We start from the raw sequence: 27,926 nt of genomic DNA, 5'->3' as shown, positions 1-27,926 counted from the left end.
CTGGGACTAGGGATGTAAGTGGTCATTTAGGACTGTGACATATGCGGGAAGCGGCCCCGCAGCTGCTCTGAGGCACCCAGCCAGGAGCCTGCAGCTGGCGTGAAGCAAAAAAGATGTTACTCCTCAGCAGGGCTATATTTTTTTAATCCACACATGAGGCGTGGTATCCCCCCTCAGAAGTTTAGGTGAAAACGCGACACTTTACAGTCTCATCACAGCCCGCCCGCTTCGGCACGCCAGGTGGGCGGGGGCGGGCGGGAAATGGCGCCCAGGGGCGGCGTCGGGCCCGGCGGCAGCGGCGGGAGGAGCGCGGCCGGGCGGCGGCTCCCGCCCTCCCCCGCAGCCGGTCGGTCACATGCGGCGGGTGGAGCCCGCCGGGCCGGGCCGGGCCGGGCCGAGCCCCGCTGCCGTCCCGCCCCTCGTTCCCTCCCCTGCCTCCCCGTCTTGCCCCGTCGCAGCCCGGCGGCGGCTTGGCGGCAGCGCGGTCGGCGGTGCCGATGGAGGCCGGCGCTGAGGCGGAGCCGCTGCTGCCCCCGCGGCGCTGGCGGGCGGGCCAGGGGCTGTGGCGGGAGCGCGGCGGTGCCCGCTCGGCCGCCGACGACGGTGAGTGCCCGAGGCGGGCGGTGCCCGGGGCGCTGGAGCGGGCGGAGCTCTCGCCTTTCCCGCAGAGCTGGGGCGCTCCCGGGAGCAGGCAGAGCGGGAAGGGCGAGAAGCCCCCCGGGCTGCCGAGGGGCTCGGCGGGGCTCGGCTGCCTGCCCAGGCTGCTCCCGGCACGGCGGGCTGCTCCCAGCACGGACGGCTCTGAGGGAGCCCGTAGCGCTGGGCTCGGGTGCGAGCCTTGCACTGCAGCCCCAGGCTTCTTTGGTTCCTTACGTAATTTTAGGTTATTTAGGTAGTTTTAGGGTTTTCCTCTAAAGCGCTGACAAGTTTTTCTCGAGGCGGTGACTGTCGTAGGTCTGACATCTCAGTTTCTCCAGGACGGAATGCTTTGGAGACATCAGGTTCTCTCTTCTCAGGGTATCGCATCACCTAAGGGAACCTTCACTTTTTATTGCTCTTTTGTGCAGTGCCAGAAGTGCAGTGGGGTCTCAGATGTGTGTGCCCAAACCGAGCAGTGCTTTAATCATCACTTGTGACTAAGTGTCACTTGCTGTGACTAAGAGTTGCAGAATAAGTTGGATATCCGTAGTAGAATGCCTGAAGAAATTGCTAAAGTACGCATTTTTGGCTAATTTCCCTGTTTTGTTTTTATGCTGTGAGCGGTCATTTAGATTCTGCCCTTCCAAAATCCTTGGCATCAACCCTAGTGACTTGCTGTGTGCTTCAAGTACCTAAAGCTTTTGCTGGCCTTGCAATCCTTTTAGCTAATGGTTCCTTTAAGCAACTTTTATTTTTGTCTCACTAGTGTGAGTTGTCATGAAAAAAATAATGTCTTTACTGCGTAAGCCTGGCTTGTCTCCTGTTTATGCTCAGATCTTTCTTTGCGCCGGGGTTCATATCAGCATCAATACAAAACTGTTGTTGCTGATGCTCAGATAAAGGGTGACATTTAAAACCCGTTTGCAGTCTTTGTAAGAAATTGATGGCGCTGAATCACGTGGAACATAAAATTGTCTGTGATTCTGATCAGTGGTGTTTCTGGCATTGCTTGGTGTCTGGAGGAGGGCATGGTGCCACAGCTGGGATGGACTCTTTTCCTGTTGTCTCCTGGGTTGTGATTGCTGTCTCCTTGGTGGAGATGGTATGAAGTGCTCCTTGGGACTCTTCCCTTCTGGGAAGGTTACACTAGCATATGTTTTTTATATTTTGAGTTGCCCTCTGTTTTTTATCTCTCTCTTTTTTTTTTTTTTTTTTTTTTTTACCTTGACTGCCTTTATTTCTCTTATTGGCTTAATTGCCAGGTTAGTTCCTGAAAGGTCTTACTTCAAGTAAACACGAGTGGCTGACACATTTTTTATGATGTGTGTATCTTCACACAGACTTCTTAATAATGAATTTTGAAAAGTGGCATAGTAACTAATTTTGTGGTATTTTATTTCAATTTATGTTCTTTCACCCCTTGCTCTGTCTTTAACTCTGATCTGTTTGCTATGGTAATAGTAATTCTCAGAACAAATTTAAAAAGCACTTAATTTAGTTCTCATAAGACTGGAGATTCCTGTTGGTTCTGGAGAAACAAGATCACTCTAAGCCGCAATATCTTTATTAAACAAAAATAAAAATTGCAATAATAGTTGTACCTGATTTTTCTGGCTTCACTTGACTGTATACTCTGTCAAAGAACAATTTGAATCTCCGTTGTTTTGCCTGTTAGGACTTGTCTCTGTGTAGTTTTGTGATACTTAACTACCGCTGTAATCTGGCTACTTAAACCTAAAAGAGAACCTTTTAACAAAACACAGAAAGATGCATGGTGTGTTTGATATATTATTACTTACTTATTGTAATGCACAGTGCTGCTGACAGAGCAAATGTGGCTGGAACTCTCTTTTTTTGTTTGTGCACAGTGCCCTTTGTCATGAGAACCGTGATTGTGCACCTTCTGTCAACCGATAAGCAGTTTTATCCAAAGTTTGTTTATCCAAAATACAGCAAGTGATCCTTATTTCTTTTTGACTTCATAGGTGCTGGAGCTGATAATGACCTTTATATAAACCAAGCCATAGTATTTATTGAAGATGCAATACAAGTAAGTAATTTTTTTTTTTGTTAGCTGTTACGCTTCCCATGCTGCGTGTTTGTCACACACTCTGAGAGATTTTAGGTTTTTCTGTGTTCAGGCAACGTTTGTAAACCACCATCTCGATTCACAAAGCGGAAATCAGAATTTCAAATTCCTGTGGTATGCAAGTCTCAGTGAACTTCTGCCTAGGAGAAATATATTTTCCCCCACAATGAAGTAATCTCTTTAAGGGTTTCAGAAGACATTCTGGTTTGTGGAGTGATTTTCATGGTGGTTTTTTGTTTGTTTATTTGTTTAGGTTGGTTTGATTGTGGATCTTTTGATAGTGACTAACCTACTGCTAAGAGAAACTATTTGAGCAAACCCTGTAATTTGCCTCTCAATCTGACTACTTGAACATCTTCAGAGCTGGTAAAAGCTCAAGAGTTTAAGCCTGGTTCCAAGTGTGAAGCTGGATCTCTTCAGCTGAATGTGGTGCCTTTGGAAGTCTTGGTTCCCTCTTTGTCTCTCCTTTACTGCAGGTTCCTAGATTGTATTTTCTGTCAGGCAGTGGGAATGCTGAAGGGCAGTCCTTGAGCTCTCTTGCTGCATCTAGATGGGTTTTGGTTGGGAGATTTCTGAGGGTCAGATGTATTTAAGGTGTGGCCACCTTTCTGGAAGCATCTACTTAGAGTAAGAACAGCCCATGAGCTGTCACCAAAGAGGGATGATGGATTTTGGAGATTCCTGAAGAGTGACAGGCACCTACTGGTCTGAAAGCATGTTTTATTCAAAGACATGGGTTGAGATCTCTTCTATTCAGAATTAATTTGTTTGCATCTTATGGCCTGTTGGAAGAGAAAGACAAAAGAAGATCCATGAGTGGAATGAATATTGGAGAGGGAGGATTAAGTGGGTGGACTGTTTTGGTGAGTACCTAAGATAGTCACCAAATTATTACAAATGCTGTAATTTGAAATTATGGCAGTGCTTGCTTCAGATGACTGCCACACAGTTTAATTATCTGAGCAGCTGCATGGTCTTTAGATAGCAGAACTTCTTTAAAATCTTTCCCTTTTCATACATGTAGAATACCTCTGTGGTCATGGATGACCTGATACTCTAATAATTAATAATGTGTACTAAATTTAGTTTGCTTTGATCACTTGATCTTTGTCTTTGAGACAAACTGAATGTAATGTTTGAATTAGCCTTTTTTCTTCCTGCCTTCAGTATCGATCTATAAATCACCGTGTGGACTCGAAATCCCTGTGGCTTTATCGATGGTACTATTCCAGGACTTGCCAGTGGTAAGAACTTGGTTATTCTCTTTGCTTTTTGGTGTAGGAATTAGTCTTCCTGAAACACTACTCTTCATCTTTCTTGCTTGTTAGATAATTAGATAATTGTCTTTTTATCTTCTTAAGAACTTACTGTGGGCGGCAAGGGGATAGACCACATGTGAAGGCGATAAAAGTGGAAAGCAGCAAATTTTTTGGAAGTGTGATGACGTAGATGGCTCTTTGGAGCAGCCACAGGACTGCTGCATGAGTGGTGTAATTAGCATGATTTACAGCACTGTGCCTTAAGAGTTTTCAAAGTGGCTGTTTCTAAACATGTTGCATACCAGCAAGATTGTTTGCTGCTGTTAGTTTCCAAAGGACACCACCTCAGGTTATTTGGTGGTCAGCAGTTACATCTCCAGTGCAGGCAACAACATGCTAGTCAAGTGCTGCCTTGTGGTCTAGCCCATTTGAGTGAAATATGATACCATAAAGCTTGGTTTGCTTCAAAGAAAATTGCTTTACTGTAAGTATTTTGTTATTATTTTGACTCCTTATTTTGCCTGTTTTTTGGAGTTTGTTTTGGGGTGGGTTTTTCTTGCTTTTTTTTTTTTTTTTTTATGGTTTTGTTGGTTTTGTTTTTAATTTCATCTCTATCCAAACAGGATTTTGAGCTTGACCATTACTGCAATCTTGGCTTTGGCTTTCGTTGAAGAGCCTTCCTCGCTCACCGTCACGTCGGATGTGCGGTACCGCCTTCGTGCCTGGAATCCTCCCTGTGGCCTCACGGAGAGCGTTGAGCTGCTCTGCTTCCTTGTGTTCCTGGTTGATGTGTCTGTCAAGGTGAGCATCTCTCTCCTTCATCTGGTGTTCAGTGAAACAGCAGGCGTGTGGTACAAGGTGTTTTCAGAATGAAATTGCCTTGCTCTATTAGGGCCTCATTTCAGGAGAAATTAGCAAGTGCATATTTACTAAATTAAGACATTTTTTTCCTTTTTTTTTAAACCTGATCTTCCTAATTATGTGAAATAAGGTGAAATAATTTTTTCTTAGAGAGAGTGTTTTGGCTTAGCTGCTTGTATTAAGCTATAAAATCAGGATATATATTAAATATGTGTCAGTTCATTTACACAAAATAAAAGGTGTCAGGAATTTACCTTTCTTGGGATACTAATTTTTGGAAAATCCCTTTTTATGTTTATCAAGTGGAGAATTTTCTTGCATTTCAAAGGATTTCTCTCGTATGGCCTATGTGCACCTCTGACTTTTACTGACCTTTTTTTAGTTCTTGTAGAAAAAACTCTCTTAACAATGTATTTTTTTTGGATTTTCAGGAGAGATTTTTAAGAGCACTAATGTAAAATGGCAAATATTTGGAAAAAAGTGCTGACTTGCTAGGGTATTGTATTTTATTATTAAATTAAGTTATGGTTACTCCTTTTTTTTCCCTTGTCCAGAGTTACTTAGTTGGATGGAAAGAATTCTGGAAAAATAAATGGCTAATGGCTTATATACTGACATTAATTGTTTCCGTTGCTGATTGGATTGTGTCACTGAGTTTTTTCTGCAAAGAGGTAAGAACAGCTTTACTTTGATCTTTGATAGCTGAGTAATGCACTAAAAGCACAGAAAAGGTTTGGTGTAATGTAGCTTAACAAAGAATTCTGTTTGATTCTTAATGTAAATTTTGTGTTTGTTGGTAAAATTAAATAGCACTCGTTGCTTTAGTCTGTCAGCAGTCAAAGAGTGCAGGGAAAACTCATTGCCTGGCACAAATTTTGTTGTGCAATTGGAGAATTATATGCTTAACTTGACTGAATGGCAAAGCCTCTGTAGTGAAGTATAAGAAAAAGGTAATTATGTAGTTTAATAGCTGCTTTCTAACCTGAAGCTGTGCTGTGTTCAAAACAGTTGTGTCCTGATGAAGGAGAAGGGAATATAGGTGATCTCATCCCTGATAAATAACAGCTGTGTTAATTACCCAAAACAGCCTCCCCCCTTATGAGAAACAGCTATATCCAATAAAGATAAGTGTGACAAAAGGGAATGGGTGAGCTGGTGAGGGAAAACCACAGAGAAGAAGGATCCTGGGGAGAGAGAATCACTGCTGTGAGGTCAGCCTGGGCCTGCAAGCTGATACCTGCAGTCAGAGTTTAGCAGAAATAACCAGTAGTGAGGGTGCAAAGGAAACCCACAGTAGGAGCTTGCTGCAGCCAGAATCAGTGAATGGTTGGAGTCAGGATGGCTGAGCTGTAAAGAGGAATAAACCAGGGCCCTTTTCATGCTGTGGTAAACAAGAAGTCTGTGTTTCTGCTCATTTCTACCGTGTAACAAGAGGGCTGCTCTAACATCCTGAGAGGAATGTCAGGTTTGGAAATGGTTCTAGAAGTGCCCTCCGTGATGTAAGACTGCACTCTCCAGGTTGGTTTTGTCTGCCACAGATTTACATTAAATTAGTTGCGTACCTGCAGTTCTTGTTAAGAAAATACTAATTTGGTAAAAATGCTGGGAATGATCTTAAAATGTAAAAACTTGAGGTGTGATAGTGGATAGGTAATTTGAACAGGAGCTTCCCAACACAAAATGGTGGCAGAAGGTACAATGGAACTGTTGGGATGGAGGAACATGAGAATAGAAATGAAGAAAGTGATTTTTATTGCGTTTTTTGCTGCTAATTTTGCAGTCTGCCTATGGAAGACTGATCCCAAAATGTGGATGCTGAAATACTTGAAGTAGCAAATGAGTGACAGGAGTAACTTGAAGGCTTGCAAATGTCTTAACTGCAAGAATCAAAGAGATTATTTGCTGTATTGTGGGGGGGGAAAAAGCAATTGCAGCTTGAGGATTGTCAGAGACAGAAACTGCTAAGTAATAAACAGGCCCTTTAGTTATAAAATAAACAATCTAAACATTGAAATTAAGCACTTATTTTTAGAATATGTATTTATTTTTATTGAAAGTAGTTCTCTATTAATCCCTTTCTTGAGATAGACCTTGGCAGAAAATACAGAAATGCCATCTCTTGCCAGGTTGTTATGTCTACTGAGCAGTATAGATTGTTTCTAATTAGTGGCCTGATGAAACTATTGAAATATCAGTGCGTGTTTTTAAAGCAATCTCTCCTGATTTTAATGAGGTATGGAATCTTTTTTGGTGTTTTGTGAACTCAGAGGAGCAGAGTTCTTTTCTTTTTCTGTCCCACTCTTGGCTTTGTTGATGTGTGTGTGAAGTGCTTTTTGACAAACTTGCATTCAAAGCATTTGTGCTGCCGGTCTTGCAGGAACTCAGTGTCTGATCCGTTGTTTTCTGCAGAGTGTGAGAATAAGAAGAATCCTTCGCCCCTTCTTCCTCCTCCAGAATTCTTCTATGATGAAGAAAACGCTAAAAAGTATCAACAGCACATTGCCTGAAATGGCAAGGTGAGTTATAGCACAGAAAATGTCCTTTCACAGGATGGTTGTTAGCAGGCAGGTTGTTACCCTTTGTGTTCTGCTGAGGGACAACTGAGCAGCTTCCTTCTGGGTCAGGTAGCTAAATGCTCAGTGAGATCAGGTCACAGAGGGTGAAGGTTGTGGTAACTTTTTGATTCCCTTTAGTCTGTACAGGATCTCTAGACTTTGACATGACTGACTGTGACATAGGTTCTGATTCTGCTTTTCTAAGCCCTTTTATAAGGGAAGAACTGAGGCACATAAGTGTGATTTTTGTTTTGTATCCAAACTCGGATCTCTTCCTGTTGTCTCCATATAACTTCTTAAAAATGCCCCTGGTTTTCTTTATATAGTATCGTTTTGCATTTTTAGCAGAGGATGTTAAGAATAAGATAAAGTTACTGTTAATATTTTAATATTAATGTTAATATTTTCTTTCCAACAGTGTACTTCTGCTGCTGGCTGTTCATCTGTCTCTCTTCACCATGTTTGCCATGCTGCTCTTTGCTCGAACAAAGGTAAATCAATTCTGTTGCTGCTTTGAAAGATCTGGCTGCCTTTTTTCTGTACTTACATAGATGCTTCTTGTCTGGTTTTATAGTCAAACTAGTGAAACTCGTTTTCCCTGCAAAAGGTCACGTTGTCAGACATGCTGAGTTTGAAGTCCATTTGAAGAGCTTTAACATGTGCACAGTGTTCATGTATACAGGGGACTTCCTTATACATTTACCCAGTTTAATCCCTTGAGTTACTTTCTCTGCTTTTGTTGAAACCCTCTGTGCTGTTCTGTCTCCAAAGCTCTTGTCACTTTTTCGTTTATATTTTCACTCTTTTTTTTTTTTTCTTTTCCATATCTAGCTTTTTGCTAACTTTCGTTTCTTCTGTGTGTTCTCACCTTTCAATACTGGTGTCCCTGGCCGTGCCTTGGTAGATTTTTGTCTGTACTAGTTTTGGTTTCTGATCCCTTTGGGTTTTCCTCTCGTTTTTCTCTTCCTACTTTTGAGAAGAAAAATAGAAAATTTTGTGATTAAAATAATTTTTGTGTTCCAGCAATCTTGGTATGTTCCTGTTCTTCTAGACTTTCTGTATCTTAATTTATCACACTCAAGATTATTTGGTTTTTTTTTTTTTAATTCTTACTTTTTAAGGCCTTCCATTAATCTGTTACTGTGAAACAAAAGATTTGATGCATGCTTCTCCCAGTAATTTTGGTCCTGTCTTTAATCTCAGGTTTGCACCTTCATTTCTACTATAATTTGCACTTGAGCCAGCTTCTAGTCTTCCTTATGATAAGCAAATTCCCTGAATTCCTATGTTACAGAATCTTTGGAATTAGAAGCAGAGATCTGTTTTCCCACTGTTAGTTGCCTTCTGAACCTTTGTATTATCTTTGTTTGTCACATCTAATTTCAGCTATGACCTTCCCCAGCAGATGGATATTTGTAACTTGTATATGTAAACTAGTCACTTCCGTGTACCTTGAAGTAAAAAATAACAAATTAGAGAGTGAACTTTCCTATTTTGGTGTGCTGCTCTGACATCCATGCAAACTAATTTTATCTAACATGGCAAAATACTGCAGGCAAGTTCTAAAAGTAGGTTTATTAATGAAATTCATGACTCTGCATTTTTGCATTGTGTATGTCCTTTAGGGTTACACAGTCCAGTCTTTGCAGCAGATTCAAGAGCTGTTTGTCCTATGCTGCTTGACTTATGTTTGTGTTGTTTGCACTCTGCATCTTTTTTTATCTGTCTCTTCTTGACCTCCATGAAAAAAAAAAAAATATGTGGAGGATCCAAGATCAGCCTCCCAGTGTGTTTTTGATGAAGATTCCCAGTCCTATACTGTCAGTTTATGACATGATTGTTCTTCCTGGGTCTGAGGTGCTAACTAGACATAACTTCTTTGTGGAGCTGCCTGTTCTTCCTTGTGTTTTTTAGTTGTTGTTAATAAGTGATTAATTGCTCTGTATTCATACACATTCTCTTAATTTTTATTTTTGGCTTTTGCTTTTTCCATGGGGTAAATTTGATTATGCATGTAAGAAATCAATTGTTGACTGATGTGAATTTAAAAAAAAGAATTTTTTTTCCCCTCCCTTCCTTGGTAAGGCAATGATTCCTTGGTATTTCTCTTAACAATGAACACATCTCTGCCTAGGATAACCAGCAGGATAAGGAGTGGGTGGTGTATTTCCGGAATTTGCCGGAATCCCTGACGTCACTGCTGGTCCTGCTGACTACTGCGAATAATCCTGATGGTGAGCAGTCTTTCAGCAATAACTCTTGTCTCTCCTTTTGAAGAGCAACAGAGAAAGATTGCTCTGTTCAACAACTGTAACAATTCTTTCTGCTGGTGGTTCTTAGTACAGCCAGTGGAAAGTTGGTGAAGGTTTTTCATGCCTTTAGTAACTTGATTCTTGGCCTTTCTGTGGTGTAATTGTGTATGCCAATCTAAAGTCTAGATGTATGAGAGCTTTTACCAATTGCCTAGAGTTCGTAGATGTCTCTACCATGCATCTCAAGCATTAAAATATTATTTCCTGTTTTTGTTAAATTTGATACAGTGATGATACCTGCATATTCGAAGAATCGAGCATATTCCATCTTCTTCATTCTCTTCACTGTATTAGGTAAGTTACCTCTTGTCTTCAGCAGTGTAAATGCACTTCAACTTTGACACCTGGGCGTACCATCTACAGTGTTTTATTTTTCTAGGGAAGTTTAATTGTGAATTCCTCTGTTTTTGTGATTCTTCCAGTTATTTTGTAGTGTCTGTGAGATGATTCTCACGGAAGGTACTTACGATTTGGAGTTTTTTGGTAACATGTCACAGGGGAATGGATACATTACAGTATATTCAATCATTAAAAGCTTTTTGGAAATCAAACACAAGGAAAGTAACCTTTTTCAAGTTTTACATCTGATTTTCTGCATACATTGAATCATCTTTGAGAAACAGGTATTTTTCAGTAAATTTTACTGCCTCTTTTTCTCCAATAGGCAACTTGTTTTTGATGAATTTGCTTACAGCAATAATATACAACCAATTTCGAGGGTACCTTCTGGTGAGTAAAGCATTCCTAATTTTTGTGTTCTGTTACAACCTTAAACCTTTGAAGAGTTAAGTTCCATCTGTGTATTAAAGGAGCCCTCCCACTCTGGTTGCAGAAGCAGTTTTAAGGTACTAAATGTTCTTTGATGCAGATACTTTTTCTTTTATGTGCTGTTACAGCTTGACCCCCTCCCCTGACAAAATGACCTGCCTGCATATTTCCAAGTATGCTGTGGATCTGAAATTTTGACTATTATGGGAAAAAAAAAAGAAACTGTTGTATGACTGAATGACAGCTCATTTTGCCATCTCTAAAGGACAAGTGGCTGAGCAACTTGGTTTGTGTGAAGGAAATCTGCTGTGCTGTTTAAATAGCTGTTGTTGCAGATCATAGAATATTAAGGGGTTGAAAGGGACCTTAGAGATCATTCAGTCCCAACTCCCCTGCCATGGGAAAGGACACCTCCCACTAGACCAGGCCTTACCCAGACTAGCCCAGTAGCTTTTCTAGTAGAGTTCCAGAGAGGAGGTGAAGTTTGTTGGGTAATAAGCCCAAGGTAATACTACTCAGAAGGAATAGCCCCCACCCTGTTGTGGCAGAGCAGTATGTAAGCAGAATAGGTGCAAAAAGGATTTCTGGTAATCCTTTCTTCCTCCTGTTTCATCCCTTCTTTCTCAATTTTCTTCTTTTGTACATGACAGTGTGACTACATAACCTGACTATTAATAAAGTAATGGAGTTTGAAGGGATGACTGTAATAAGATAAGCATAAATAACCAAAGCTCTGGATTTGTGTTTTTAGGCAAAAAGCTGGAGTAGGACAAGCTCTCTAACTCTTCTCTCTGCACACTGCTGTGAATGCTTGAGCTTTACTGTTGCCAGTGCCTCTGGAAGAGGCATATGCCTATGCACTGCAGAATAGAAAATAAACCACAACCTGGATATTTACTTGAATTCCAGGGACTTGTTTGCTTACTGGCTTCCATCCTTCTTGTACACGGAGTTCTTGGAAGGAGTGAGGCCCAGGGCGGTCTGCTGTTCTGATCTCTAATCACAAATCTGGGATGTGTGCCCAAGGGTCAGTATACTATCTGGCCATAGGACACAGTAGTGCCTGAAGTGTGAGTAAATTGTTTCCTCTGTGGTGTTTTTACTGCTCAGAAATCAGTTCAGTCCTCCCTCTTCAGGAGGCGGCTGGGAATCCGGGCTGCATTTGAGGTGCTGTCTTCCCTGAAAGAGACTCCTGCTAGTGCACAACAGTAAGTGAAAGATCTTGAAACACTAGATTATCTAGAAAAAAAAAGTAGATTTTTGGTCTTCTTGTTTTGTTTTAATATACTTGCTGAGGATTCATTCTCAAAAATGGCAGTTTGTTGCTCATCGCATTTATTTATTTTTTTCTGCAACTGGATCTTTATAATTCACTGCTTGTGACTCCTATGGACTCTGTTCCCTTTTTCCCTACTTCTAGTTTTATTTGCTTTTCAAAACAAGAAAAAGGCAGGAACACATTTGGAACAGCTCATTTTGCCATCTCTAAAGTTATCTCTAGCAGGGCCCATTCTGTTTTCTTTTAAATAGGTCCTGTGTCAGTGTTGGGGCCTTACTACAGGTGCTGCAGAAAGCTGAGATGGATTCTCGCTGTAAGCAAGCCATCATGAGAGTAAGAACTGAATTTTCTTAGCCTTTACGTTGGTGACTGTCAATCCTGACTAACAAATCCAGAGATCTGCCCTCTGTTACAGCATTCCTTGGATCATAAAAGAATAGTGGCACTACCACGTGGGAGTAAAAATCTAAGTTAGTCAAAAGAGCGTGTGATCCCAGAGAGGGGAAAACAGAAAAGGCCAGATACGTTGTAACACAACACTTGGCAGTGTTGTGTCGAAGCAGAGCAATGTTGAACCTTACTCAAACAGCTTGAATGACATCTTTATTCCTTGCTTTCCAAGGTAGTCTGAGAGGTTTTGGCAAACTTTGCAGATGTTCCTGTTGCAGATGTTGATCTGAATGTTTCTCTTTCATGTGAAGTCGCTCAAAATATACTCCTGTGACCAACTGTCAGCTGTCCAGTTCCAGAAGCTCTTTGAAGAACTAGACAAGGATGCCATTAAGCAAGTATGTATGTGATCATCATTTCTAAAGCATCAGAAGTTGTCTGGTCATGTGCAAAAATAAGTGAGAGTATTCTAGTATAAAGTGTATAAACAAACTTTGCAGCATGTGAACACAAGATGTGATCACATGGCATTGATTTTTAAGCTTTTTGTGAGCTGCTTTTATAGCCACAAACAAAATTGCTGTGGGTGCTTTTACAGCATTAGTTTGGGATTGCTGGGTGGTGTTTAAAATACAAAATGCACCTTTGTTTATTCTGTCAGCATTTTAAAGTGCATTGGTCAGGCAAAATAGCTCAAAGTTGTTTTTATCCAATCCTTGAATGAAGAGCAAAATGTGGATTCTCTCAGTGTTCAGGTGAAGATGGGCAGAAAGCATTTTTCTCCACCTGGAGAGAGAGCAAAAAAGCCACTTAACTATTTGAGGGTTAGGAAATGTTCTTTTCTGTGTTTGCATGTAACTATGACTTCTGAATTAAACATTGGGAAAGGGGGAAGGGATGTATACAAATAGTAGCTTGGTGTTTAATTTACCTTGCTTGGGGCATTGGAGAGAGGTTGGATTATCTCCCTTCTTTACCATTACCTTGTGTTGTACCATAATCAGGAATGATCTCTTGCTGCTAATAGCCACAGCTGGAAAACATTTTCCAGATGAAATGTCAAAATTAGCCTTTGGCCATGAAGTTTTGCTTTCAAATTCTCTGGCGTTTTTTCAATCTGAGATGGGTTGTGTTTCTAAAATTATTTTATTTTTTAAAAAATGCTTATCCTTTGTGACTCAGCAAATCCTTTGTGTTCTTTTCAGCATCCTCCCAGTCCAGAGTACCAATCCCATTTTATGCAGAAAATGCAGTTTGCCTTTGGCCATCCCTACTTTGGCTACTTGGGGAATGTGGTAGCCCTGGCAAACATTATTTCTATTTGTGTAAGTAAAATTTTTTTTGTTGTGGGGCAGTGTTTTTCTTTCTTTTTGGCATTGTTTTTTGTTTTTTCTCTGCGGCAAATTTAATTTCTGCTTTTGTTCTGTATTTTTTTCTTTAAATAACTACTTTTTCTAGCACTTGGGTTTTTGGCATGCTTTAGTCATGCAAAGTGTTAAGAAGGAATACATGCAATTAAAAATGTATTTTGAGCTGCTTGAAGAGATCTATGCAAAGCATGAAAAGACTGTTCTTGTGCTTTAAAACCTGCTTAATGTAGTAGTGAAGCAGTAGATTGATAAAACATATTTTTGTTTAAGGTGGTTTTGGTGATGGATGCAGATAAGCAGCCATCTGAAAGAGACGACTTCTTCCTGGGGGTAAGATGCAACAATATTCCGTGCAGTTATTGCAGTTCCCTGGAATGTCAGTTTTTCTAATGGTTGTTTTTCTTTTGGGGGGTGAAGGCTATCAACTGCTTCTTCATCCTATACTATCTGCTGGAAATGTTGCTGAAAATCTTAGCAATGGGCTTGAAAAGATACTTGTCTTACCCAAGCAATAGATTTGATGGACTTCTGACTGTAATTTTGCTGGTAAGTGCTTACACATTCTTGGTTTTTTTGGCTAGGGAGGTTAGGGAACTACAAGGGCTGGTGGGATTGCTTTTATTTCCAACACTGATCTGCTGAGTTGAACAACATGAGCCTGTGTTGTAGGTTTCTGTGGCTGGAAAGTTTTCATGGTGGTACATGGTTACCTTGGGGTCTGTGTTCTGAAGATAGTCTTATTTAAATTCATGGAAAAGGTGCTTTTCCTGATAAGAAGCCTTTATTTGGAAAAATTCAGCTCTTGGAATAATTGCATGAGGCATTCTCTTTAATAGTTTAAAGCCACTTTTCTCTTTAAACTTAAAAACACTGTCAGACTGTTGTAATAATTACTTGGTTAAGGCCTGATGCCCCTGTGGCAGATGAGGTCAAATACATGGTTTAATGGTATTTCACTGTATATTCTTTTCTCAGTCACAGTTGGATGCTTTATGTACATTTGGTTAGTTTGGATAATAACTAGGCAAATATGACAATTCAGAGCTTTAAAGTGAATCGAATTAGTGGCTTAAAGCTCTTGAAAATGTTTCCTGTCAAGAAGCTTACATAATTTCTGGAATTCAGAATTACAAAGTAAAGTCAAAACTTTGGTGTTTTTTTTTTTTTTTTTTTTAATTTTTCTTTCCTAACTGAAGATTCTGGAGATTGCAACTTTTGCTGTGTATGGATTTCCTCACCCTGGCTGGTGAGTAAGCTCTGTGACCTGCTGCCCTTTGCTCAGTGTGTGGGGTGGGTCAGGGGAGCTGTCATACAGACACATGTCAGGATGCTGTGATTGTCAGCCCAGTCTTGAATTTTCCCAATTGAATAGAATTTCACACCCTTGTAGTCATTAGAGGCTATGCAATATCGATACGCGAAAGAATTTTTTCTTCTTGCTTGGTGTTTTAGAGTTTTGTGTAGCTCTTCTGAGAAGGGTGCATTTGTTTTAATTGTAATCTGATTTAAAGTCTTGGCAGGTCTGTGCTTACCAGGGGTGCAGGAGTGGGAATTTGGTACAGCATACACAACCTAATATGTTTCAGTATCAGATTGTCCATAAATCCAATTATATGAACTTCCAAACAGCTGATGAAACCTCTTCAACCCTGTATGTAGATTGAAGGCTGAGGTCTTTTCATGCTATAAAATGTAGTAAGAATATTGTCAAGCACTCACACTATTTGTCTATATTGTAATAGCAGGCAGTTGTGTTTTGATTTTCTTAAGTTCAAACTGCTTTTGGATAACTGTCCTGTTTTTTTGTTGTTGTTGTAAAAAACATAAAAATCATTGCTTCATCTTAAAATCTGAAAACTGTCTTCACAAGAAGAGAGGAAGGCAAAGGAATTCTGTAAGGAATTCTGAGTCTTCAGGGGTGATTCATAACACATTCTGTTACTTTGTGTCTTCATGCAAGCTCACACTTGAGACTCTGGCACTCCCTGATTTTTCAAGATATTTTTTATGTTGCTATCAAGAAGTTCTCCTAATTTACACTAGAATCTCTGAAGAGAGTTAGACAAGTCAAGACTTTATGGTTTTAGGAGGGTTTATGTTTGAATACTACTTTTATTGCTATCACCCAGAGGTGATGGTTGCCAGAAGAGTAATTGCTACAGACTAACGATATTAATTGTTGATGTTATCATTATGTTTGGGCTTAATTCTGCCCTTTGATTCTTAAATGTAGGCAGTTGTTTGCTCTCTCATCTTGGAGGGACCAGTAATTCTTGCTAGGTCTTGGTGTCAAACAGAATACAACTCAGATGAGTCTGAGTCCTAATGTGTGCTGCTGTCACATCCACAGACCAACTACCACCTTCAGGGCAGGACAGTGGTATTGCTGTTATCTAGAATATGCCTACTGTGCAGTGTTATCTTAAATAATTCCTTTCATTATTGGAGATGAATATATTTGAGGTACAGATCATGATTTAGCATCAGTGTTACCAAGGACCTTTGTTGTTAGCAGCTTTAGATCCCCACGACCTGCACTCCTTTCCAGCCAAGAAGCATTCAGCATGCTCCTGTAAAAGCTAAAGTTCAGGGCTGGGTTTTGAAGTGTATGCCCATGCATACATGAAGTGTATCTCCTGTGCAATGTTAACACATAAGGAAGAAGGTTGACAAGACACTCCTTTAACCTAGTGGTGTTTTCAAAGCCATTATTCAGCCAGGGATACCCTGAAGAATTAATGGCCATCGTTGTGCAAGTTCCTGAAGTATCTCCCTCTAGCAGTCCTTTTGATTCACTTTGTTTTCTGAAGGGACCCTCTTTGGTGTTTCCTCCCCAGCAGAAGGCACAAACGTGCACTATAGAGAGCACTCTGTACATATTTAAGATCCCAGGTGTCAGGGTCTGCAAACGTATGCAGGAGACCTGATGGTCCGTTTTAAGGATCTCAGAGTGCAAAAAACACAGTGGGGGACAACTCAGTTTACTCAGTAAAAAGTGCACCTTTATTTAGTGCCACCAAAATGCGACAGTGGGGAGAGAAATAAAGAATAGTAAGAAAAGATAGAAAAGAGGGAAATGGGATTATAGCTAGCAACGTGGAGGGACAAGTTCTTGAGGCAGAGATGCCCATAGGCACGATCTTCTCCAGTGGGGTGATCACAAAAGTGAGTGGAGGTCTCCAGCGTTTTTATAGGTTGGTCAAGGAGGGAACCAAAGTGAGTGGCACAGAGCCAAAGCAGGAGCCACCTGTGTTAAGGAAAAATGAGGGGCACAGAGCCAGAGCGGGAGCCACCCATGTTGAGGTTGGGTGCTCAGGAACAGGCTGCACACCGTACATGTCCATACTCTGGTATGGACAGACCAGTTTGGGCAAGTAGCCTTGGCTCAGGCCACTGTGACCAGTTCCATTGTTCCTGCACTCCGTTCTCATGGAGATGCAGACCAGTCCTCTGAGATTTGGCAAACGTTCCACCTCAGCCAGGCCAGGGGCTCCTTTCAGAGTCTGGAGTCTCAGTCCTCAATCATTGGAGACAGTCGTGAGGCATATCACATCCTTGGACAGACTCTGACACCAGGCTAAAGGGATCATGATTATGAGTTACTACTTAACTGTAGCTGAGATTTGCTGCTAAGTAAATCAGTGTATTTACAATTACCTGTAGCCCAGCAGATTCAACTGTGCCTTCCTGTCACAGGCTGTTTCTCTGATGTGTTGCTTTCCTGTGCCTTTCCTAGGAGACCTGAGTTGATGGGCTTGTTGTCTCTGTGGGACATGGTGCGGCTGGTGAACATGTTCATTGTGTTCAGGTTCCTGCGCATTATCCCCAACATGAAGGTGATTGCTTTTCCCTCCACAACTTGACTTGCTTTGTTGGTCAAGCTATAAGTTTTCTTAGAGCCTTTCAGGATAACATGTAGGTTGCAATTCACTTGCACATGAGTGGAATAGCCCAGCTCCAGCTGTCCTGAGTTTTGCACAGCCCCTCACAAAATCACTGTCTCTTGAGCTGGTTTTCTCTGGTGGGGGAGGAGGCAAGCTCTCTTGATATGATTCTTTGTCCTTTCAGTAAAAATCTGATATGGATTGGAAGTGTGATAAATGTCACATGTACAAAATTCTGCTCTGTTTTAGTTCATGGCTTTGGTTGTTACTACGCTGCTGGATCTGGTGAAAAACTTAAGAGCCTTTGCAGGAATCCTTGTGGTAAGTCATGATGCAAGATCGTAATTTCCTTTGTTACAGTATAATAAAGGTATGTCACCAACAAAGGTTCTTGTACAACCACCAGGAGCAGTAACCATTTCACCTTAACCAGCCAGTTCTTCTCCAGGGCATGTCTTGGAAAGCCACAATAAACTGCTGGTTTGTGATGGCCAGCACAGGGTGGCAGTGCCTCCTTCACCAGCAGTATTTTAAAAGATTGATTAAAGCTTCCTTTGAGTGTTTGCCTTAGCTTGGGTAGTGTGGATTCAAGTAAAAGTTCATCCATGCTAAAAGTAGACCAGTTTTCCTTACCCTTATGCTAACAAGACAACTTAAAAATTATTTTTGGCTGAGAAGGTCTTGAGATGGCACATTTGGTCGTGTTTAAGAGCCTCTGCCATCCTATTATAGGTGTGTCTGTGTAGAACATTAGCTCAACAAACATGTTTAAAGGGTGGATCACAATGTATGATGTCCATTACATAAGTTCTCCCAACTCCTGAGTTTCTGGCTTTGCAACCATGTCTTCCTGGTAGGGCAAAGAAGTGCCTGGGTGGGTTTGATTTTGCTATTGTTCATGGGTTTCTGTAGGGTACCTTAATTTGAATGGTTAGAGATCAATGATTTGTTGTTCTAGTCTGTATACCTACCGTGCAATTTAACCAGAATACCTATTTTTGTCATTAATAATCTCTACTTTTATCTGTAGAGGATAGGCCTTAAATTGACTTGTGTTGCACTTTGAAATAAGGGTATTGGTTGGGGGAAATCTACGGTGGTAAAAACCTCCTTGTGCTGTACGACTCACACTTCTGAGACAAGTCTGCCACAGTATTTTCCCCTTTCATTAATTTAATTTGCTTTTACTTGAGGCTGCATGGGGGCTGTCACTGAGCTTCTGCTGTAGGGAAATCCGACTCCATTGCCAGCTGATGCAAAATATCTTTCCTAATGTTAGTCTGGAACACACATGCTGATAAAATAATGTAACTAATTAGCTAATTTCTCAGGCAGTGAGTGTTTTAAGTATATCTTTAATCAAAAAGTAAAATTTATTTTATTGCCAGGCCAGATACCCCATCTTCTGGCAGGCTGTGAAATGTCAGCCTCAGTGACGCTCTGGTGTGTTGAGAGTTTGTAGGCCAGGGCAGTTCTCTTCTATACTTTCCAGACTTCCCATTCTTGGACTTGTTTTGTAGCACAATACAAAAAAACCAAAACAAAAACCACAAACAAAACCAAACATACAAAAAAACCACCCACAAAACAAACAGACAAACCCAACCAAAACCTTTTTGTTTGAAGACTCAGCTTGCTTCAGACTTTCCTGGGATAAATGACTCCTTCTCAGAGAAGCAAAACTGTAGGTTATTTCTTGAACAATCTTTTTAGGATAAAAATTGCAGTATCACCTAGGCAACTGCTGAAGACTGAAGGGTGTCTCTTTAAAAAGAAGTTTGCATTTCCAACAATTAAAAGAAGTTCCCAAATCTTTTGTTTTATTGAAAACTTTATTTTTAGACTAATTAGCATTTTTTAAGGAAGTTGCTGATGGAATATCAAATACTGACATAGTATCTTGTCTTTCAGGTAAGCTTACTAAAAGCTTATTTTCATTGACTTTAGCAGAAAACTCCTCAGATATTTAGATTGTTCTTTGTGAACACTGGTACTGAGTTTTGGTTATAAGTTGCTGTTTAAAATGTTTATAGTATAGAATACCAGCATTCTGAGACAGAGAGAAGTAAAACAGATGAAGAAATGATTTAATGCATTTTAACAACTGAAAAATAGGTAGAATATTTAAAAGTAAGAGCAAGCAGTTGAGAAATATTTTCACTTTAAAAGCTTTGGGCACTGTTCTTGATGCAACTACCTCAGCTGTGGTACAAATATAAATTCTGAGTTAATTGCATTTTGCTTTCTTATTTTGTGACAGAAATATTCAAAGTTAATAGTTACTTTTGTTCCTTCCAGGTGGTTTTCTATGCATTTGCTATAACTGGCATAATGCTTTTTAAAGGTGCTGTTGTTCCCTTGGGAAATACCAGGTAAGATTCTAAACATCACCACTCTTAATCTGTTTTTCAAAAGCTTCTGCAACTTTTTACCTCTGAGCTCTTTGTGGTTGATTTTGTTGGGGTTTTTTTTCTCTCATTCTTGAAGCCATCCTACTTTTAATGTTAAATTACAAGGCTTCATTATCTGTTACTCCTTCTGTTTCTTCTTGCTGCATTGAAATTACAGGAATGCTTGTCTTTAGCTTGGAATTTTAGCCTGCTTTGTTTACTTTTTTTGAACTGTTCTCCTTGTTTTCTGCCTGTATGAGATACTCTAACTTTCTACAAGAGGCTCAGAAGAATATTCTAAAGCAGAGTTCACAGGGAGCTGTGTTCACATCAGCCTTTAATCTCTTGCAGTGCTGCCAACACAACACATGACAATGGCACTCTGCAGTGTGGCACCTATGAACAGCTGGAATATTGGCCCAACAACTTTGATGACTTTGCTGTGAGTCTGATCGTGGATGAAACCCCTCCTCCTTCCCCTCTCTGCTTGTCTTTCCTCCTCATTTTCTGAGGCTTAAGTCTGGGGTACAGCCACTTGAACGCTGTTCTACTCCTGTTATTTAGGCAGCAGTGGTGACCCTCTGGGATGTAATGGTGGTGAACAACTGGCAAGTGTTTTTGGATGCATTTTCAAGATATTCAAGTCCGTAAGTAGCTCTACTTCAGTAATAATACTGAGGAAATCACATATAACCAAGAAGTATACACATAGCCTAGTTCCTACAATCTACTCAGAGGGCTGCTTCTTACCTCTGTTTTGCACCAATTCAGACCTGTAGGAAATAAACCTGATGCTTCTGTGTTTTCTCTGTGGGTGAACAATTTTTTGTAGACGTAAAATCTTGGACGTGACTTTCATTTGTATTTACTGGCTTCGTGGGGAATGTTTGAATGCACTGGATAGTGCCTGGGCTGCGCTGTTCTTTGGCTGGTTAACCCAGGAGAGTGAGACAGTTTGGCTAACTTAAGGAAAAGCAAACTTTTTTTTTTTTTTTTATTCAGGCTCTCTTTTCCATTAAGAAAGTAGTAGTATTATATTTTAAGGGAAAAAAAAGTGCTTTAATGGTGCTCTGCTCACTTTCAGGTTGGGGTTGTTTACTCCTTCCTATATGTATTGTCTGTTCCTCTGATCTGCAGGTGGGCAAAGATCTATTTTGTAGCCTGGTGGTTGATCTCCTCTGTCATCTGGGTTAACCTCTTCGTAGCATTACTTCTGGAGGTAAGGAAGTGTGTTTATTTGGTGTGAGATCCTGAAAATGGGTCCAAATTTGTGCAGGAAATGAAAAGAACCCAGAAAATTTGTTGGGCTTATGTGTATGCTCACTTTACCTTTCTCTTTGCTGCCTTATGCCCGAGGAGCTGAGGAACCATTTTCTTTTTCCTAGAAAAATTTGTTTTATTTGCGATTTTGTCACAAAAATCTACATTTGTATTACTCTTTATAATAAAGATGAGAAATATTTAAATTATTATAAAATTGCTTGTCTCTTGTACATTACCATTTAAATTCAGCATTTCTTACTCAAGTTGCAGGCATTTTGCATTTTAATTTGTGAATGCAAATGAAATGAGCAATTTAAATTTAAAATTTTTATTTTATTTGGTTCTCCTGTGTTTTTTCCCACCCCAGTTTGAATTACCACTGTTGTTCAGTGCCACACTAGAGGAGTGGAGCTGATTTACAAGAGATCATATCCTAGAGTTTTTCAGAGAAACTGTAGGAGTGCTGTTGCTTGAGCAATGCCATGAAGAGCATGTGGTTCTGCTAGTTACTCACTGCATACTTCCCTGCAAATCCAAATTTCTAATGGAGAAGGGAATGCTTCTCCATTAGAAGAAGCATTCCCTTCTCCATTAGAAGGGAATTCCCTTCTAATCTCATCCAGGTTCACCATTGTAGACTTCTCTTATAGGTAGTGGAGGGAACTGAGAGCCTGTAGAGGGCACTTCACCCCATCTCAAACCCTATGAAAGTTTCTCTTGGAGATTTTCTCAACATTGCTGACTGTACTGAGAATTAAAGTTTACTACATTAGGAAGAATGGCAAACTTTCAGTCCAGGACATCATCTACCTGCTTGTTTCTGTAGAGCTGTGGCCAAAGGTTGCTGTCAGAGCCAAGATGCAGCATTCCATTGCAGGAAAGCAGGACGTCACTGTTTTTGCCTTTTTTTTTTTTTTTTTTTTTTTTTTTTTTTTTTTTTTTTTTTTTTGAGCTGTGTGTCTATTCCATAGGTATTAATTTGTCAGAGTTATTCACAGTGGGTGAGGGGACCTGACAAAACCTGGATTAACAGTATGTTTATACATTGTTGAGTTTTTAATGAGGAAGAAATTCAAATCAGGTGAAGTCTTGTGGGTAGTTCACACGGTTGTCTTGGGAAGGCAGTCTTTGCTAGGAGCTGAAGGTAGCAGGGCTGTCTTCTGCTCTGCTGTTCTTTCAGTTTGTGATGAGAATGTTCAGCAATGAAATAACTAAGGCCTGAGTAGAGTAGTGAACTGCATCAAGTAAATAAGCTGATGCCCAAATAAATCAGTGTTCACCATGTAAAAACAAACCTCACCTGCCTCCCAAACCTCATCTGCAAACATAGTATATGCAAACCAGATATAACCTCTTTTCTGGTGCAAATCAGAGGAAGCCTTCATATCTTTTGCTGTTCCTTTTGCATTTCAGAACTTTATTCACAAGTGGGACCGTCGCTGCCAGCGAGAGTCTCTCTCAGGTATTGAATACCAGAGGACAGTTGAACTCATGTTCAGGTGAGTTGGGCTGGACTTGATAATCAGTGCAGCTTTTTTATTTTTATTTGTCTGTTTTAAATAAAGTGTGCTGGCTGCAAGATGTCTTTTGTTTCCTCCCTCTGAAGCAAGCTGTTTCATCTGTTGGTTTGGAGAAATCCAGCAAGTGCTTTAGTTAGGCCTGCTTTAAGCTGACTTGGTAGCTTTGTGCTCATAGTAGAATAGGAGAAGAGGTACTGGGGGTGAGGGGGACAGCTGCTGAGGGAGGAAAAAAAAAGGGAAAGAAGAAAAGGAAAGAAGAGGGAAGTGATGCATGTTCTTGGCTTATTATGAAATTGTGGGTGGTGAGTTAATACTTGATGATCGTGCATTAGTGGAACTTGTGGTGCATGTTGGATACTCAATAGTAGCGTTGGGAGCATGTTCTCGTTTGGGAGTTTTTTCAGGAAAACAAATCTACTGACCTTCAGTTGTATTGTACTGTGTGCAGGAAAGTGCTTCCCTGCTTCTTGTGGGAAAACAGCTACTGTTTTCCATGACACATCTGTAGAGGATGGATCACTTGCAATTAGATGTATCTTTAGGGAGCATCAGGTTATTGTAACTTTAATTCATTGTTTCATTCCTGAAACAAGCACAGTTACATCTCGGTGTGCACATTGCAGAAACAAGTGCTGGGAAGCTCCCTTTGCTGCCCCTAACAACTTGTGCTTTTTCTTTGTAGAGATGTTTTGGAAGAACCTACAGAGGAGGAGTTGATGGAAAAACTGCACCAGCACCCACACCTGCAGTTATGTAGGTGACTGGTGGGAAGGACTGATTTATTTAGACCTCTGTTTTCTTGAGGTTGTCAGCTGGAAAAAACTGAACGGATTTTCTGGGAGATGCTGTTAGGACAGGGGTTTGTAGGACACTATGTGAAGTTTTGCTTGGAGATCCTCTGCAGAAAGGTGTTTTATTTTGGGTTCATATCTTTTTTTGCTAACTTGATTTTAAGTTGCAATTTTAGAAGGAGTATTACAGCTGTTATTTTTATAGGGTGTTGATATCAGAAGGTTTTATTTACTTTTTTTTAATAGGGAAAGTCTGTTTAAAATGATAGTGCACTTTAAAACATGAACTTTATAACCACTAAGCCTGCTACTTTTTTCAGCACAAGAAGATGAAGCTGCTTTTTCTGGCAGGCAAGTGTGGCAAGGGCTGTGCCCTGCAATTAATGAATTAGGCAGGGCCAGAATGAAATCCTTAATCTTCTTGTAGTGAGAGCTGAAACACTGTTTTTATTGTAATGTGACACCAGCATATCTTACCAAATTTTCGGGAGTTAACCACGTCGGAACAAAAATCAATTCCAGCTTAGTAACAGGGACTGCCTGCTTTGCACATTCTCTGTTTTGCTTTGCTTTCCATGGTGGGGGTTCATGCTTGTGCCATTCTGGTCACTGAGAGCAGTTAGAACCTGGGCTGAAGCAATTGCACTTGTGGTTTTGAGTGTGGTACAACTGAGGTCTCTTTCAGAGTCAATATTCTCATGTTGCTCTTTATTGAACCACTTCCTTTTCCTTTCTTCCAAGCCCTGTTCTACACTGTGTTGTATTCCATGAAGGAGATAAGGGGAGTGAACTTTGTCTGGAACATTGTACCATGATCACTGGCGTTGCCCACTTAACGGGGAAAGGGGGAGAAAAAAAGGTTGAATGGGATAGTCAAAGTGCTTAACAGTTGAAATTTTAATTTGAGCCTGTGGGAATTGAAGGTGCTCAACCAGTATTGCAGGATCACATTCTTTTATGGCTTAATGACCACATGCTGTGTACCACTAACTTCCACCTGGGTAAAACTTTTGGGTAAGTAAGTTTCTCAACAAATCCAAAGTGGAGGATTCACAGTAAGCTGTGTCCATACGCTTTTTGTTATCCCTTAGTGCTCCTCTAAAAAGGTGTTTTTGCTTGAATCTTTGTCACATAACTGGTAAACTGCTATGAGGAATAGAATCTACCACAACTACTGTTTTTATATGTAAAAATGAAACTGCCCTTTGAGGCACTGCCTTCTCATTGAGACACTTGTCACCAAAATAGACATTATTGTGGTCACCTCTGTATTGACAAAGGCTTGAGGGAGGTAATTGGCTTCTATTTAGAAGTCCTTTGGTTCTTTTTCTTATTTAAAAATTTTTTTCCAGAAGTGCCAAGCAGTCATCTTCTGTACCTTTCCTCATCTTTTTTCATTTGCAATTTCTCTGTCCTGCTTATGGTGCATTTGAGGTCAAAACCATGTTTTTGCCTTGTCATCTCTCTGTTCAGAAATTATTTATTTGTTCTTGTCTATTTCTTTACCTTTTGGCTGGTATTTTCTTTGTGCTGTGGAGCAAAATGCATTGCAGCTTTCATATGTATAGAGAACTCATATGTGAGCTAAATTCTGAGCTACTCCTGCAGTCTTTCTTTGCCTCTGTAATCCTGCCTCAAGCCATGCCCTTGTCTGTGTGCAGTCTCATCTCTGTTCCAGATTAAGCCACCCAGTAACTCACTTGCACTGGTTTCAGTGGCATCATCATGCTTATTTTCAGTCATGCACTTAAAACACTCATCATGGCAAGGCAATAAAGGCATCAGCACATGTTTTTTCTGGTTTTGTATTTGTTCTGTTCGAGTATGACTTCATGTCAGGATGGTCTTTGTTCCTTCTAGCGTGAGGTATAATCACTGCTACCAATGTATTTGGGATTACTGCACAGTGGTTAATCACTCTTATTTTACCTTTTTACTGAAAAAAATAAAAATAGTTTTCCACTTTTCTGAGTACTTGAAGTAGCTTTGCCTTGCCAAGAAGGAAGCGTCCTGTTCCTGTCAGCCTGCAAATTTGATTACTTTTTTTGGTTTTGGCCTTTTAAGGTTCTTTGGGGTTTTGTGGTTGATTATTTTTTTCTTTTGCCATTACATTACACTACAATGTACCAAAGCAACACAAATTCATGTGGGATTACTGTCAACATCACAGCTGTCTCCATTATGCCATCTTTACATCTGGACAAATGTGGAGAAGGCATTCTGAAGGGAATAGTCTGTCTTGTTCTTGTTTCACACCTGTGTAATTGACTGAAAGTGTAACTGGAGTTTAATACAAAATTGTACTACCTAATGTCACTTGAACTGGAAGATGTAAATGACCACAATTCTTATGCAATAATTGTATAAATCATGAAAATGAATGTATGTCATTAGGTAAAAATTGAGGTTTGCATTATTAAAAAGAGTTTTTTCTTCTTGAACCATGAAAATAATTGGGGTGTTAAAATTGTTCTTGTGGTTTGTTTTTGCATTTCCCTTGCTACTGATTTCTGCAGTGCTGGACATTTCTGTTCCCATTGTTTTTGCCAGTTAAAGGCTGGGCCCGTGGAGGAGGTTACATTTAAGTGGGATGTAAGTGCTTGGTTTCAAAATGCAGACCTAGAGGATGCTGCTCTTTATTTTCCAACTCTAGAGGCACAGAGCATTCTCTATAGGTACTTGGCATACTCAGTTTTTAAGGTGAAGCCTCATTGGAAGTGGGCATTGATAATTTTGAGCAGGTTGATTTTCATTTGCATTTCTGTCTCTACAAACCAGATATTCCTTCATCTTTTTCCCCAAGAGATCAGTGGAAAAGCATTCTCAGAGCATTTGAGCTGGGGCAGATTTTGTACGTGTTTTAGCAGAGTCCATGGTATTCTTTGGTAGCATGTTGTGATTTAGAAGATGGTGAGGCTTTATCAAGGACAGAACAAAATCAATTCTGGAACAAGGTGATGTCTCTGACAATGGTTGGTTACAGGTGCTTAGGTGGAGCATGTGAAAGCCAAAGCAAAGAGAAGATCACCTTTTGTTATTAAATCAGGATCAGATTTTTCTAGCTTTTGAAGGAAGACCTTATGCTAATTAATTTGAGATTCCTCATGGGGTTTTTTTGGTTTTTTTTCTTCTTGATTTGCTATAAATTTTTATTGCTTAAAGATTTAGGAGTGGAGGGAGAGGAAGGATTCAACTGAAGCATTCTTGATTCTTCAGTAAAAATACAGTGATGAACCTCACAGGCACACTCAGATAGGAACTTGACACATTTTGGGAAATACTGCTTGGCATCCCTCCAACACTTCTTAAAGTGCAGAAAAAAAGTAGAAAAAGGCATAGAAAGCTAGAGGAACAAAGAGGGCCTATAGGAAAATGATGCAGGGTATAGATTAGTTACCTTAGAGCTCATACATTAGAGCTCATGTTTCAGAGCTCTCATATCTTGCTAGATGGTTTATCTTTTCACCTGCCTGTACAATAGGAGTGGTACAGGGTGTTACCACAAGCTTTTGCAGTTTTAACATTGTGCTTTTGACAGATCCAGTCATTCCCGTGCTCTGTCATGGGGTTTTATTGAGGACAAAAATAGGTGCCTGCTTAGACTGTTCATGTAGGTGTTAATGATTTTTTTCTTTCACTAGATTTTTGTCTGATTAAAAGCATACATAACTCTTGGGAGTTTTCCAGAAATCAACTTTGACTTAATCTGAAGTCTTTATAAACATGCAGAACCATTTGTTTTCTGAATTTCAGGTAGGAATCATTTAGGGTTCAAGGGTGGAGGGATAAAACTGGCTTTGTGGTCCACCTCTAAGCAATACACTCCACATGACACTGTTTCAAAATCACCTTGATAAACTGGGAGAAATTGCCAAAATTAGTGAAGCAAAATTTAAGAAATAAATGTGCACTGTTACAATTTACTTGTACATGGCTGGAAAAAAGTTGTATTAGAAGACAAATATGGGGCTGACAGTGTACTGCAAATTGAACTAACAGCATCTGAAAGAGATCAAAAGAGAATTGCTTTGCTGTAGTTTCTACTGGTACTTCCCTTTGTCTCTGTCTGTTTTGGGCCCTGCATTTAAAAATAAGTAGTTGGGGGAAGGTGTTCATTACACGACAATAACAGAGGTCTTAAGATATGTGAAAGCTGTGAGTTCAGAAGAACTTTAGAGAAAATAATTTGTTCAGATCAACAAGAGACAGGCAAATACTTATAAAAGCAATATTCAAGTGTGTAATGGTTGAGAGGAGTGAACTGTTGATGCTGTGTAATTGCTGTGTGCTGGTTGTGGGAGAAGCTGCAGTGTGGATTTGAGGCTGCTCCCTAACTCTGAGCACTGTATCTGGGAAGGGGCAGACTTCCCTTTGCTCAGGAGCTGTTTTAGGAGGGATTTGACAGACATCTGCTTGAGCTTTGCCTGGATGTTTGTGAACCTGCCGCTGCGTGGTGGTGGCTCAGCTGCTCCCCGAGTTCCTGTCCTGCCTATCTCTCTGTGGTTTCACTGGAAAGAATTCCTGTGGCTGTAACAAACCTAGCTTTTGTTACAGCA

At 40.3% G+C, this 27,926-nt stretch overlaps 1 protein-coding gene across 1 annotated transcript; it reads left to right on the top strand.

The window, feature by feature from the left end:
* The first annotated feature begins 355 nt into the window (after positions 1-355).
* LOC136362196 (two pore channel protein 2-like) lies at positions 356-25,839 on the top strand. Its single transcript, XM_066320527.1, is given in 26 exon segments — positions 356-433; positions 435-603; positions 2,625-2,689; positions 3,896-3,972; positions 4,611-4,788; positions 5,403-5,519; positions 7,258-7,364; positions 7,822-7,894; positions 9,538-9,637; positions 9,944-10,009; positions 10,380-10,444; positions 11,594-11,691; positions 12,014-12,095; positions 12,464-12,550; positions 13,358-13,477; positions 13,793-13,852; positions 13,940-14,068; positions 14,719-14,768; positions 17,259-17,358; positions 17,656-17,727; positions 19,705-19,778; positions 20,148-20,238; positions 20,361-20,443; positions 20,934-21,015; positions 22,473-22,558; positions 23,262-25,839. Coding segments are annotated over 26 exon segments (2,388 nt in total). The 3' UTR covers positions 23,341-25,839.
* The last annotated feature ends 2,087 nt before the right edge of the window (positions 25,840-27,926 follow it).

This window comes from Sylvia atricapilla, chromosome 6 (genome assembly GCF_009819655.1).
Source record: "Sylvia atricapilla isolate bSylAtr1 chromosome 6, bSylAtr1.pri, whole genome shotgun sequence".
NCBI lineage: Eukaryota > Metazoa > Chordata > Aves > Passeriformes > Sylviidae > Sylvia > Sylvia atricapilla.
The sequence above is the reverse complement of the archived record's forward strand: the minus strand, read 5'-3'. Positions and strand labels throughout refer to the sequence as shown.